At 45.6% G+C, this 15647-nt stretch overlaps 2 protein-coding genes across 2 annotated transcripts in view; one reads left to right on the plus strand and one right to left on the minus strand.

The window, feature by feature from the left end:
* TSNAX (translin associated factor X) overlaps positions 1–7323 on the minus strand; it is a gene marked incomplete at its 5' end in the record, with an annotated part of 33041 nt that extends 25718 nt beyond the window's left edge. Inside the window, 1 exon segment of the mRNA XM_068098096.2 lies at positions 7216–7323. Coding sequence (XP_067954197.1) covers positions 7216–7323 — 108 coding nt within the window.
* Positions 1–15647, plus strand: part of LOC144893653 (uncharacterized) — a 1023192-nt gene that overhangs the window by 151311 nt on the left and 856234 nt on the right. The window lies entirely within an intron of this gene.

Consider the following 15647-nt stretch of genomic DNA (forward strand, 5'->3'; position numbering starts at 1 on the left):
ATCTCACATACTAAGAAATAACTAATGTTCTAAGGTGACCTACGTGTTGCATGTGGACTAACTATGGGGGCAGAACCTTTAACCTTTATTAATCAAATATGTACACCTTCTCAGAACCGCAACAATGTATATATATATATATATATATATATATATATATATATATATATATATATATATATATATATATATATATATATATATATATATATATATATATATATATATATATATACATACATACATACATACATACACACACACACACACACACACTGGAACCCCGCTATAACGAACACCAGTATTACGAACTTCCGGATATAACGAACGAACTTCCTGTCCCCCACATATTTAATGAGATTCTATTGTTTAACGTAAGGCAAATCAATATGGCTACACCGTCCCGTAAACGCAAGATCTTGTCAGTTGAAGACAAGCTCCGTATCATTGATCGTCTCAGTCTTGGTGAGAAAGCAGCAAACCTTTCCAGAGAATACGGCATTCCTAAGAGCAGCAAATCAACGTTCAAAGGAAAGGAAAAGGAGTTACGGGAATTTGTCCACAAATGCAGTCAACAAGATGGTTTGAAGCGGAAGAAAATGCGGCAGGCGAATGACGGCGATCTCGATCAGGCAACATCTGATGTAATTGCCGCACTTGAAACAGCACTTTCCTGGTTTGAAGGGCAACCAGTCGACAGCATTAAAGTTTTCCATCTCCGTCAGCTATTATCTTATGCACGCAAAGAAAACGCCACCTCCAAGAGTAAACAATCCAAGATTACCAGTTTCTTCACGCAGTAAATTGAACATTCGGTGAATATTACATGTACTTGAACATTTTATTTATACATGAACTTTTAAACAATGACACAACAGCAATGCTTTTTAAAGTTTTTTATTCGTACAATCGAACAATAAAATGTACATGAATGAACAATACAAAGAGTTTGTTGTTTTGCATATGAATAGGTGTGATAGTATGGTAATTCGTACGTTATTCAGTATTACGAACACTTCAAAATAACGAACTTTTTTTTAATGTCTCCCAGCAGAGCAGTTCTTTATATCGGGGTTACAGTGTGTATATATATATATATATATATAACACACACACACACACACACACACACACACACACACACACACACACACACACACACACACACACACACACACACACACACACACACACACACACACACACACACACACACACACACACACACACACACACACACACACACACACACACACCAGAAAGTATTCTTTCACATTTTGTTGTGTTACAGCCTGAATTAAAAATTGATTAAATCGAGATTTTTTTTCCCTCACTGATCTACACATAATACCCCACCATGTCAAAGTATAATTTTTGTACACCGCTCCTTTCCTATGCCATCTCCAGGCGCTGCATAACATCATTGCCGGGCACCGAAGGGGGCGAAGGACGCACGCTGAAAAGGAGTACTCAGTTTCCACTCTGGTTGTTTGTTTGTTTGTTTGATTTCTTGTTGTGCACCGCTCCTTTTCTGTGCCATCTCCAGGCGCTGCATAACATCATTGCCGGGCACCGAAGGGGGCTCGGCAATGAAGCACGCTGAAAGGGAGTACTCAGTTTTCACTCTGGTTGTTTGTTTTCTTTCTTGTTTGTTTGTCCGGGCAATATCTCAGCCATCCTTTGAGCTAGGAAGCTGAAATGTGGGCACAATAGTGAGTAAGTACTGTCAAAAACTATATTTTTTTGTTTTTTGATGAATCAATTAATTGAAGAGTTACTTAATTATTATCAATTTATTAAGTACTTATATATTTCCTTTCTCTTCTGGGCATTATCTCAGGCACCTTTTGAGCTAGGAAGCTGATATTTGGACATGACAATGACCAAGTGATTTGGCTATAAAGGATATTTTTGATTTATTGATTAATCAATTAATCGATTAATTCTTTGATTATTGATAATAAAAAAATTTTTTTTAAGTTCCAGATTCGGATGAAACGGTGGTGGTTTAGGTATTCAATGAGCTAATTGATTAGTTATTTTATGATTATTATTTATTTATTTTCATTATTAATCTTTTTTTTTTTGTCTTTCTCATCTGGACAATATCTCAGGCATCTTTTGAGCTAGGACGCTGATATTTAGACATGAGTGACCAAGTCTCAGGCACCTTTTGAGCTAGGAAGCTGGTATTTGGACACGACAGTGACCAAGTGATGTGGCTATAAAAGAAGTTTTTGATTGATTGATTAATCAATTAATCGATTAATTATTTATTGATTAATCAATTAATTATTTAATATTTTTGATTAATGACATATTCAATTAACTAGCAACGGTACCCGCCCTATGGGCGGGGCTTCAATTGTGAGGCCCAAATGAAAAGGCAAAATGTCAGAAATTGAAGGCTTTTTTTATTTTAAACGATTCATATAAACATCCGTTAAATCGTATCATACGCAAATCATCAAATCACAGTGATGTGGTTTTTTTATTGAAATTCTATAAATCTAGGGAGATACCCATGCTACGCACGGGTGGGAGGCCAGAAGCAAACAGGAAATGCAGATACAGCGAATGCTTGAACCATGAAACCATTAAATTCCACATTCCTGTAGCACCTTCAGTCGCACGTATGACATGGACAGCAAGTTCGTGAAGGACTTCCATGAAAAACATACACGTTCGCAAACAAACGGGTACGTTCACGTATAGAAACATCGATCGTGGGACCGTAGCGAATCTGCATATGGCGATCCGCGAAGTTCACGTTCAGAAAGTAGAAACCATCACGGCATGTCGTCATTCACTTGAACTCGATATCTCTTTTTTAATTCCAAAAAACATATCTCCAATCACAAAATAAACTTTTAACAACATTGTTAATGTTTCCTTCATTGTAAAAACTACCAAATCAACAGATAAAAGGATTTTGAGCCGATAGCTGTTACGGCCTTGGCAAGATCGATGGAGACAGCGATCTGTTAGCGTATTCGCCGCCCAAATAGCTATGTGGAATTCTCTCATGTAGAGATTAAATGTCGTTTGAACTTTGGCCGAGGTCATTATTTACTTTTAATGATGTTTATATATGAATGATGTTTAATGATGTTAATATTGGTTTTGGGTCGTCCTTCCCGCATATCTCGTGGGATTGTAAGTTGGAGAGACGGCCGTGATGGCGGGGAGGGGGATGGAATTCTCTCAAGCAGGGATTCAACCCGTGTCCTTATAAAAGGTCTTTGTCTGAGGTCACCGAGTTCGATCGGTGCAGCCGTGCAGCGATCGGGGCAGCCGTTTGTGCCTCACCCAGGAAAACAACATCGTCACAATGAGAACATCGTCACAATGAACGTTATGCAAACGCGAATGTTATGCTGAGTCCAAACCTGAGAATGCTGGAGACTAAAGCTGAAATTGGGAAAACTAAATAGCCTATTTTACTCCTGGAGATCCCTGGATTATCCACGCAAAATATCATTGCGATCGGTTCAGCGGTTTTTACGGTACCTTCGAATGGACAGACAGACAGACGGACGGACATTTGGTGAATTATAGTAAGATTTTCAAAACGTTACAGCTTTGGATGAAGTTTAGGACTGGTTTCAGTATGCTATTAGCCAATTGATTAAGAAAATATTTTATGATTATCATTTATTGATTTGAATTATGCAATTAACCAATCAATTATTGCACACTTCTCCCACCCAATACAGTCTATATCAGCTGCACGGTGGTATTGCCGGGCACAAGCGGCGCCCCGGCAATGCCGCGCTGGAGGATATTTATTTATTTGGCATGGGAGTGGTGTACTCTGAATGTATCTGTACTTGTTTTTTTTGTTTTTTTTAGAAATTAAAAAAAATAAATTAAAAAGGAAAAGCTGAAATGTCTTGAGTCAATAGGTATTCAACCCCTTTGCTATGACACTCCAAACTGAGCTCAGATACATCCAATTTCCTTTAATCATCCTTGAGATGTCTCTACAACATGATGGGAGTGCACCTGTGGCCAATTCAATTGATTGGACATGATTTAGAAAGAAACACACCTCTCTTTATAAGGTCTCACAGTTGACGGTGCATGTCAGAGCAGAAACTCTACCATGAGTCCAATGAACAGTCCTTAGAACTTCGAGATAGAATTGTGAGGAGGCATAGATCTGGGAAAGGGTATAAACAATTTCTAGACCTAGAGTTTTGAAAGTTCCCAAGAGCAAAGAGAGCTCCATCTTAGGAAATTGAAAAAATATGGAACCACCCAGACTCTTCCTAAAGCTGGCCGTCCGACCAAACTGAGAAACCGGGCAAGAAGGACCTTGGTCAGGGAGGTGACGAATAACCCAATGGCCACTCTGACAGAACTACAGAGTTCCTTGATTGAGATGAGAGAACCTGCTGGAAGGACAACAGCCTCTGCAGTACTGAAAAAAATCTGTGGAAGGATATCTGTGGAAGAGAGAGGGCTGGGGTTGGGGTACACAAGATAAACAAGATGGACACTACAAGGACTTTCAGGAAATAAAATGGAATTTGAAGGAGGTGGATATGGGGTGGATTAACGGGGGTAGAAAAGATCATGGTTTTGGATGGGGGGGGGAGATAAGAGATGGTGGTGAACAGTTGTTTTAAAGACCTGAAGGGAGGAGTGGGATTGAAGGGAGTGAGGGAGTTTGTTCCAGAGGTGGGAGAAAAGAGGAATGAAAGCATGAAGGTGAGCAGACAGTCTTGATTTTGGCAGTTTCACCAGAAGAGGGTTGCTGGCAGATCTTGTGCGACCTGTAAGAGTATTTGGGGGACACAGCACAGACAGGGCTGGAGGGGCTAGGCCAGAGAGAAGTCGGTAGAAGACAGAAAGACCACCAACCTGCCTGTGGTGAGTGAGTGAGAGGCCCTTAGAGTTAGCTTCACCGCGGGAGATTCCAATGATTCTGAAAGCTTTGGTCTCAACAGCGTGAAGCCGAGCTAGGTGTGAGGCAGGAGCACCGGCCCAGTTGGAAGAACAGTATTCCATTGAGCTGCGGATGAAAGCCTTGTATGTGGTGAAGAGCTCTGGTGTGCCAAGGAAGGACTTCGCACGACAGAGGATGCCCAGTCGGCGACTGGCTTTGGAGGCCAGATTTGAAATGTGGTTTTCCCAGGAAAGATCATGGCAGATAGTGAGACCCAAAAGCTTGAGTGACAGAACTTATTGGAGGGGATTGTGGAGAACGTAGATGGCAGGGTAGTCCAGACGGTCTTTTCGGAGAGACATAGTGAGAGTGTGAGATTTGTCAGGATTGAAAGACATGTTCCACTTGTTTGACCAGTCTGATTTTGTCCAGGTCTGCAGAGAGTGAGGAGGCTGCAGACTGCCAATCTGAGGGATGAGGAATGGAGCGGCAGAGAGTGGAGTCATCAGCAAAGAGATAGAGAGGATTTTCAAGAGAGTCAGAGAGATCATTGATGAAGACCAGAAAAAGCACAGGGCCCAGAACACTGCCTTGGGAAACTCCAGCCTGAACAGGAATGGGAGATGAGACAAATCCATTCAGGGCCACACGTTGACTACGACCAGAGAGGAAGTCCGCAAGCCATGCGTGGAGATTTCCATGGATACTCCAGGAAGAGAATTTGGTGAGCCGAGCGGGGTGCCAGACCATATCAAAGGCAAGTGATATGTCAAGGGAGACAGCTCTAATTTCCTGTTTGACATTGAGGACCTCCATCCATTGTTAAGACAGCAGAAGCAACATGTCCAGAGTAAGTGACCTGGTCTGAATCCAAATTGATGATCAGAGATCAAGCCATTGGAAAAGAGGAAGGATTTGATATCCGAAGCAATGATGGATTCCAAGACTTTGCTGATAACCGGGAGCAGGCTCATTGGTCTGTGGTTGCAAGGATTTGTTTTTGCATCTTTTTTGTGTGAAGCGGTAATGTTGGCCGATTTCCAAGCTGATGGCAGATAACCTTGAGCAAAAGAGAGGGTGAAGAGAACAAAGAGAGGGTGTGAAAGAGCGGCAGAGCAGGATTTTAGGACCCGTGGGCTGATACCGTCTGGTTCAGTTGCAGAATCAGAGTCGAGGATTGACAGGAACTTCTCCACCTTGTCAGGAGAGAAGGTCACAGAGTCCAGGAGCAGCTGGGTACGACTGGGTACGGTGGGTACAGAGAGAGACGGGTTTGGGACACAAGATTTTGAGACAAACACAGAGTTGAAGCATTCGGCTTTTTCACGTGCGGACTCAGCTGTGTAGCCATTTGAGGTAAGGGAGGGGAAGGAGGGGGAACAAACACCAGAAACAGATTTGACAAGACGCCATCAGGATTTGGAAGAGGGAGACAGGTTTGAGAGTTCACTCTTGAGAGTGGAGAGATATTGTTTCCTGGCTCTCCTGAGGGTAGACACACACTTGTTCTGAGCTTTGTGAAAGGAAATGAGATTGCCTTCCATTGGATTTGCCTTCCAGGCGACGAATGCAAGTTGTTTCAGGGCAACTGCCTCACTACAAGATTCCGTGTACCAACTGAAGGGTATGACAACTGTAGACGAGATGGGATAAATTTGTGCATGAGAGAGAGAGCAGTTTACTTTGGAAGAATTCCCAGGATGAGTTGATGTCAGAGGCGGTAGAGATGGGAGACCAGTCCAGATGATTGATGGCTGCTTGAAGACCATGCCAGTTGGCCTGAGTGAAATGCCTGCTGAAGAGGAGATGGAGATGACTCCTCATCTCTCCGTCAGGAGATGACCATCTCCTCTCCGTCAGGAGATGACTCGTCTGTGCTGAGGAGGCTCTCTGAGAATGGCCAGAGAGATGTGCACTTTAACAAGCAAATTTTAACAAACTTTAGCAAACATTTTTTTCATGCCGTGAACAAACAAACTTTAGTCACAACACAACAAATATAATTTGTGGCAAGTTTGGTCACAATCCCTTCAGCGGTTTCGGAGAAGAAGTTGCAAGTGTTTATGGACTGACAGACTGACGGACAGACAACGCGCCATCGCATAAGCTCCCCGGAACTTCCTCCCAGGTGAGTTAAAAACCATCTCAATTCAACCCATTTTAAATTCAGGCGACAACACAACACAATGTGAAAAAAGTCAAGGCATGTGAATACTTTCTGAAGGCCCTGTATATATGCCAGGAGATGAGGGGCCCCAAAAATGTTCCCAAGTTTGGAATGGCTTTATTAATATGCACAAAAAAATTAAGCAACGATGGTCAACCTTCAAAAGCCTGTATGATGGGAGATGCAGCAATCGCAGCCTCGTCCACATTTATTCGCCTTGGCCTGCTGTGAAACTGTTCACCTTTGCGTTTCCAGCAACTCCCAGCTGCAAACAAAACAACATACAGACCACCAATGCAAAATTTGACATTTCCACCTTCAGTCAATAGAAGTATAGAACCCAAGTTGATGCTAGACTCAAGATATATCTGAAGAATCTTGCACAGCAATATATGTGGGAAGGATAGAAAAATGAATCCATGCAACATAATTTGTAATGCGATGTTAGAATGTGTTTCATCTTGTTTTTGAAGTGTTTATGCCTCCGCCCCCGAAGGTGGCCTGAGGCATTAATTATGCTTTCGGGTTGTCCGTCCGTCCGTACGGGCTAAACCTCGGTTTTTCTCAGCAACTACATGTCTGATTGAGACAAAACTTTCAGGGTAGGAGTGACACCCATGCAGAATGTTTTTATGATAATTGTGACGTCATATGTCAGCCATCTTGGATTAAACGCAAATAATTAAAAATATATTTCTCGGAAACCGCTGAATGGAAAAATTTGAAACTCGGCACATTGTCAAGTACTCCCAATGGGGAACAAAAGCATGATAATGATGACATCATAGGTGAAGTGGTATACCAGCCAAAAATGTTTTAATCGAATTCCTTATCCTAAAAATCTGAAATTGCATGCACATGATCTATGACCCATTTGTATTGAAATGTTAAATTATGACATCATAGGTCACATGGTTTGGCAGCCATATTGGATTTAACCTAAAACCTTAAAAAAAACATCATCTCCCAAGCCACCAAATCGATTGGCTCCAAACTTTACATGTGTCATTGACTCGGCATGGCGATTAAAAGATGATCATGAAACATCATTGGTTACATGGTTTGGCAGCCATATTGGATTGAAGGAAAATATTAAATAATTAAATCTCTGAAACCACTTACCCGAATGATGCTAATTTTTACAAATATCATCGAACACCATTGTTGCATATCGTTTGAAAATGATGATGGGGTCGGTCACGTGGTTTGGCAGCTATCTTGGATAGAAACACGAACCTTATTCGATCAACACGAAACTTCACAAACATGATCTCCTACCCATACATATGCACTATGCAGAGTGTATATTTTACAGGTTATATGTCACGTGTTTTGGCAGCCATATTAGCTTGAAAGCCAATATTTAAAAACAATCCCTTCTCTGAAGCTGCTTCACCGATCGATGTGAAACCTGTCATGGCTGGTGAAAATGTGATACTTGAAAACAGCTGAAGGGATTTAAATCAAACTTGTTTATTTTTAGGACAGTGAACGAGGGCATCTACCGGTTGTGGGACTATGCGGAGGCATATCGGCGACACAGTCACATTGCTCCAGTTTCATCTTAAATATACAAAACCGACTTTGCTTGCTTGCTTGTTTTATTTATGCAAGCTCCACCCCTATCCTCAGCACGACGGTGTGGAATATTCCTCCCTTCTTCTCAGCAAGGGGGTTTGTAGACAACATAACAACAACAGGCATTTATTTTAAGGCCATTTTCCCTGCAAGAGCGGGGGTTAGCCTTGCGGTCCCCATGACAATCTTCTCCATTTTGCCCTATTTTCTGCATCTCCCCTTGTTAACCCCCTTGCCCACATTACTTCTTCCACCACCTTTAGCCAAGTCTTTCTCGGTCTTCCCCGTCCTCTTCTTCCTTCTACATTCATTTCCATCATTCTTCTCAACCAGTCACTTTCATCCTACCTCAACACATGACTAAACCATCTCAACCTGTTTCTCTTCACAGCATCAATCACAGGCAATATTCCCATCATCTTTCGCAATTCATCATTTGTCTTCCTCTCTCAACGATACTCCCTCCACACATCCACCGAACCATTCGCATTTCCACCCTTTCCAGCCTTCGTTGCTGCTCTACGTTCATTACCCATGTCTCGCTCCCATAAATCATAACACCTCTCACACATGCAGCATACACCTTTCCCTTCAGCTTCAACGACATCCCCTCCTCATCAGCACGCCACTCAGTTCCCGAAACTTCTTCCATGCACATCTCACTCCAGCAACTGTTGCCGAGTCTGATCCACCTTCTCCATTCAGCATGTCTCCTAGGTAACAAAATGTTTTCACACCTTCCAGCTTCACGCCGTCTCCAAGATCCAACTCAACATTTCCTCCATCTGCAGCTCCCTCTGTGCACACCTTACACTTGAATGTAGCTGCCACACTGGTTAATGACCCTCTCAAACCACTACATTTTTGATGAACCCACTCAGCGCACATTGTACATTGAATGGAATTCACTCCGACACCCTTCCTGCACACAGCACACAGCCACTTCCCAGTTCTTTCCAGGTTTATAGGGCAGAAGCAAATTTCAGGCAAAAGTACATTTGAAATCCAAGGTCCAGCCTATCAGCAAGATTTGAGTACGTCTATCCAGCACATAGTGGAACGTACTTACGTCCCCCACCGAAAGTGGACGGAGATTATTTTCATCCCTGTCTGTCTGTCAGTGAGCAGGATATTTCAAAGAGTTATGGATGTATTTGGACTAAACTTGGTGGACAGGTTGGATGTGTGACAAGGCCAAATTTGTTCGATTTTGGTGAAGACCTGAATATAATTTTTTTTAAAGTAATTCTTCAACATTGAGAGATGGGGCCAAAAAACGATAATATAGCACGATACCCTCCGGGATTTTTAGGGTGACATAGTCATTATTTCGGTCTTCGAGGCCGGCCGATAGGCACAGTGTGACCAGAAGGGACGAGGTTCTCCTGACCCCGTGGCCCTCGACTTGGTGGGGTTTGTCCGCACAATGTGGGCGCTTCCAGGATGAACTTTAGCCGGGGAGCGTTTGGGCGCCCCGGTCTGATACTGCCGCCCACGCGCATAACAACTTGTGAGTGCACGTGGGTCCCGGCGGTCCCACTGGCCTAGCGCTACCATGTTTAGACAGCGAACTCCGTCCCCGGGCACCTACTCCCGGAAGTTTGAGAGATCAGCAGTGCCGGGCACGGTAGGACACCCACGGAGCCCCGGCGGACCAGGGACGCGCGAGCCTACGCGTTAGCGTGCTACGGCGGAATCAACGGCTTCGGCCACGGCCGGGCCGATACTCGGCCCGGTCGCCCGGAAATGAACTGGTTCGACGCCCGCGCTAGAGAGGTCGCGGGCGACTGAGATGTATTAACAAATAATTAATTAATTTGAGACGTCCGATTTCTAGTGTTTGGAAATTTGGAAGAGCTTGACCCTAGCCTTTCCCTTGCGAGGGCAAGGAGGAACTTAACACTTGACACTTAAGCTTAGTTTGAAGTACACCCTGCCAGCGCTCACGGTGGGACGGCAGGGCAACCAGAAGGGACGAGGTTCTCCTGACCACGTGGCCCTCGAACTGGGAAGCGAGAGGCGTTCCATTAGTGGACGCGCCCCTCACGCCCGACTTTTGGGCGGCCCCGGCAGGCCTTCTGCTTCTGGTCCCTCGAGCGACGGGGCTTGCTTTGATCTCTCCACGGCATCAAAGTTTGAGTGTTTTCCCGTTCGTTTCTTTGTCAAATTTCCGCTGCGTATTTTGTTGTGTATGTGTTATTGTGTGTTTCTATTTGGTTTTGGTTTTGTAGTTGTTGCAAATTTGTGTGTAATTAGTCGTTTCTTTGTCCGCGCCTCGTGCGGCCTCCTCGTCTCGACTTGTGCCCCGCCCCCTATATTCTCGTTTGTTCTTTCACCTCTGCTCCTGCTTTCTCAAATCCACGTTCTCACTTAGAGACTTTTCCCAGATTGTTTTCATGGTTTTGTTTAAATATTTATTTAAATATGTTTAAACCGCAGCGGTGATCCCCCCCCCCCCCCCAGGATTTCCATGTTTTAAACGTTTCCCAGTGTGTACCCTGGATAAGAATAGGTACGCCGTATCCCTGCGTGTCGTAGGAGGCGACTAAGAGGGTTGGCGTCAGGAAGGGCATCCGGCCATAAAAAAAAACATTGCCTCAAAAAGAGAACCATGACAATTACAACTACATGTGGGCAGGGTACAGCCCGAAGTGGAGATCGGTTTCTGAGGTTTGGGACATGGAATGTAGGGACAATGACAGGGAGATCAGGAGAAGTGGTGGAAGTATTGGTCAGAAGAAGAGTGGACATATGTTGTGTGCAAGAGCCGAGATGGAAGGGAAGTGGTGTGAGAATGGTGAAGGGTAGGCAGGGACAGAAATACAAGTTTGTGTGGCAAGGGTGCCTGGAGGGCGTGAATGGTGTTGGTGTCCTGTTTTCTGAGGAGTTTGTAGACAGTGTGGTGAGTGTGACTAGAGTGAGTGATAGGTTGATGATGGTGAAAATGATGATTGGAAAGCTCTTGGTGAACGTCATCTCGGGATATGCTCCGCAGGTTGGTCGGAGCGATGAAGAGAAGGACAAGTTCTGGTGTGCGATAGAGAAGCTGATGGAAAACGTGAAAGATGAGGAAGTTGTTGTGGTAGGAGGAGACCTAAATGGACATGTGGGAAGGAGTATGGATGGTTTTGACGGAGTTCATGGGGGTTACGGATATGGAGTGAGAAATGGAGAAGGTGAAAGGATTTTGGAGTTTGCTGATGGAGCTGATTTGTTGATTTGTAATACTCAGTTCCAGAAAGAGGATAATAAGCTTGTTACATACACGTCAGGTGGGTCGACGACAACCGTTGACTACCTGATGGTGCGTAGGCGAGATAGGGGGCACCTCCGAGACACAAAGGTGATCCCGGGGGAGGAGGCTGTTTCACAGCACCACTTGATTGTCTGCGACGTAAGGGTGAAAGGTGCGAGGAGAGCTCGGCGGGTGAAGTACCAACCGAGAATGAAGGTGTGGAGGTTGAAAGAGGTGACAGTAAGGGAGGCATTAAAAGAGAGGCTGAGTAGGGTCGAGGATGATGTGGTTGAGCTTGAAAGTGGTTGGATGTCAATGAAAGCTAGTCTGTTGGGAGCCGTTGGTGAGGTATGTGGATGGACAAAAGGACCACCGAGGCACTCGGAAACATGGTGGTGGGATGATGAAGTTGGAAAGAGGATTGACGAGAAGAGGAAGAAGTTCAAGGAGTGGCAGAAGGCGAAGGGTACGGGAGCAGAAACAGCAGAGCATGAAAGTTATAAGGCAGCCAGGAAGGCTGCAAAGAAAGAGGTAGCAAAGGCGCAGGAGGCATGTAGGAAAATGTTCGGAGAACGCTTGGATTCGGAAGAGGGTCAGAGAGCGGTATTCAGGATTTGCAAAGCAGATAGCGAAAGAGAGGTGTGATGTGATGGGGGTGAGCTGCTTGAAGGATGAAGTGGGACAAATCGTTGTCGACCCAGATGGAATTAAAGGAAGATGAAAAAGATATATGGAAATGCTGTTGAATACAGAGAATGAATGGGATGGCAACATAGAGAGTAACCCAGTTTTAGGACCGGCAGAGAAGATAACTGAGAAGGAAGTTGAGGAAGCAATAAAAGCAATGAAGGGTAGAAAAGCGGGAGGGCCGACGGGAGTTGTGGGAGATATGTTGAAGGCAGCAGGAAGTTGGGGTGTGAAGAGAATGACAGAGATCTGTAATCTGGTGGTGAAAGAAGGCCGCATTCCAGTGGATTGGGAACTGAGTACCCTCGTCCCTCTATACAAGGGGAAAGGTGACCCTCTGGAGTGTGGCTCGTACCGAGCGATAAAGTTATTGGAGCATGGAATGAAGGTATTGGAAAGGGTGTTGGAGAGGAGGATAAGGAAGAAAGTGAAGATCGACGAAATGCAGTTTGGATTTATGCCAGGAAGAGGAACGACAGACGCGCTTTTCATTGTGAGGCAGTTGCAGGAGAAGTACATGGAGAAGAGGAAGAAATTGTTTCTTGGGTTTGTTGATCTGGAGAAAGCATTCGATCGGGTTCCACGCAAAGTATTGACATGGGCATTGAGGAAGTTAGGAGTGGAGGAATGGTTGATCAGAGTAGTGATGGCAATGTACAAAAGAGCGCGCACAGCTGTAAGGACGAAGGACGGGAACAGTGGTGAGTTTGAGGTGAAGGTGGGAGTGCATCAGGGGTCGGTACTAAGTCCACTACTATTTGTAGCTGTGATGGAGGTGCTGGCTCAGAACGTAAAGGAGGGTTTACCGTGGGAGTTGTTGTATGCAGATGATCTGGTGTTGATTGCGGAAAGTATGGATGGACTGAAGGAAAAGATGAACACGTGGAAGGAATGTATGGAGACAAAAGGTCTGAAGGTGAATATCGGAAAGACGAAGGTGATGGCAAGTGGTAAAGCATGTGGTGAGGTGGAAAGAACTGGGAAGTGGCCCTGTGCTGTGTGTAGGAAGGGTGTCGGAGTGAACTCCATTCAGTGTACAATGTGCGCTGAGTGGGTTCATCAAAAATGTAGTGGTCTGAGAGGGTCATTAACCAGTGTGGCAGCTACATTCAAATGTAAGGTGTGCACAGAGGGAGCTGCAGATGGAGGAAATGTTGAGTTGGATCTTGGAGACGGCGTGAAGCTGGAAGGTGTGAAAACATTTTGCTACCTCGGAGACATGCTGAATGGAGAAGGTGGATCAGACTCGGCAACGGTTGCTCGAGTGAGATGTGCATGGAAGAAGTTTCGGGAATTGAGTGGCGTGCTGATGATGAGGGGAGTGTCGTTGAAGCTGAAGGGAAAGGTGTATGCTGCATGTGTGAGAAGTGTTATGATTTATGGGAGCGAGACATGGGTAATGAACGTAGAGCAGCAACGAAGGTTGGAAATGGTGGAAATGCGAATGGTTCGACGGATGTGCGGAGTTTCGTTGAGAGAGAGGAAGACAAATGATGAATTGCGAAAGATGATGGGAATAGAGCCTGTGATTGATGCTGTGAAGAGGAACAGGTTGAGATGGTTTGGTCATGTGTTGAGGAAGGATGAAAGTGACTGGTTGAGAAGAGTGATGGAAATGAATGTAGAAGGAAGTAGAAGACCGAGAAAGACTTGGCTAAAGATGGTGGAAGAAGAAATGCGGGCAAGGGGGTTAACAAGGAGAGATGCAGAAAATAGGGCAAAATGGAGAAGATTGTCATGGGGACCGCAAGGCTAACCCCCGCTCTAGCAGGGAAAATGGCCTTTTAAAATGCATGTTGTTGTTGTTGTTGATACCCTCCAAAGGTTGTGGACGACTTATGACAAAACTATGTGGATGAGTCGGGTGTGTGACAATTATGACAAAATCTATGGCCAACCTTTTCCCTCCCCTCCTTCTTGCCAACCTCTTCCCTCCCTCCCCCTCCCTGCGAACCTCTTCCCTCCCCCCTCCCTGCCAACCTCTTCCATCCCCCCTCCCCCAGCCAGGCTCCTCCTCCACCCTCCCCCGAGCCAACCTCTCCCCACCCCGGCTAACGTCCAAACCTCTCTACACTTCTCCCTCCCCCCCTCCCGGCTAACCTCTCCATTCCCCCAATCCCCCCCCCCCTCCACAGCCAACCTCCTCCCTTCCCCCCACCTAATCTCTTCCCCTTTCCCCACCTAACCCCTTCCTTTTCCCCCTGCTAACCTCTTCCATCCACGCACCCCCCACCTCCCAGCTAACCTCTTCCATCCACCCCCCCATTCCCAGCTAACCTCTTCCCTCCACCCACCCCCACCTCCCAGCTAACCTCTTCCCTCCACCCACCCCCCACCTCCCAGCTAACCTCTTCCATCCACCCCCCCATTCCCAGCTAACCTCTTCCCTCCACCCACCCCCACCTCCCAGCTAACCTCTTACCTCCACCCACCCCCCACCTCCCAGCTAACCTCTTCCCTCCACCCACCCCCCACCTCCCAGCTAACCTCTTCCATCCACCCCCCCCCCATTCCCAGCTAACCTCTTCCCTCCACCCACCCCCACCTAACCTCTTCCCCCCACCTCCCAGCTAACCTCTTCCATCCACCCCCCCCTTCCCAGCTAACCTCTTCTATCCACCCCCCCCCCTTCCCAGCTAACCTCTTCTATCCACCCCCCCCTTCCCAGCTACCCTCTTCCCTCCACCCACCCCCCCCCCTTCCCAGCTAACCTCTTTCCTCCACCCCTCCCCTTTCCCAACCTCTTTTCCTCTGTCCTTCCTGGATTGCTCATAAACCTGGACCCCATTTGATATGCCGTTGCTTCTCTCTCAACAAACGATGTATATGCCCCGAATCTCAAAGAAAAGGTTTGGGTCTCTGGGCATATCTTGGCCATTAGAAACTGGAAGAGCAGGCCTCTTCCTATTCTGGCTCATAATAATAAAATGGGTTATTTTAATGACCAGGTACTTCGACGCAAGAAGAGGCCACTACTCGTACTACTACTAGGCCCATCAAGCCTGCGCAATGGTTCCCAACTTATGGTTGTTTGTTTCAAACAGCAGACCTCCCAGACCCATTACAGTATTACACCATCGATGCTCAAC

Source organism: Myxine glutinosa, chromosome 9, assembly GCF_964187855.1.
Source record: "Myxine glutinosa chromosome 9, kmMyxGlut1.1, whole genome shotgun sequence".
NCBI classification, from domain to species: domain Eukaryota; kingdom Metazoa; phylum Chordata; class Myxini; order Myxiniformes; family Myxinidae; genus Myxine; species Myxine glutinosa.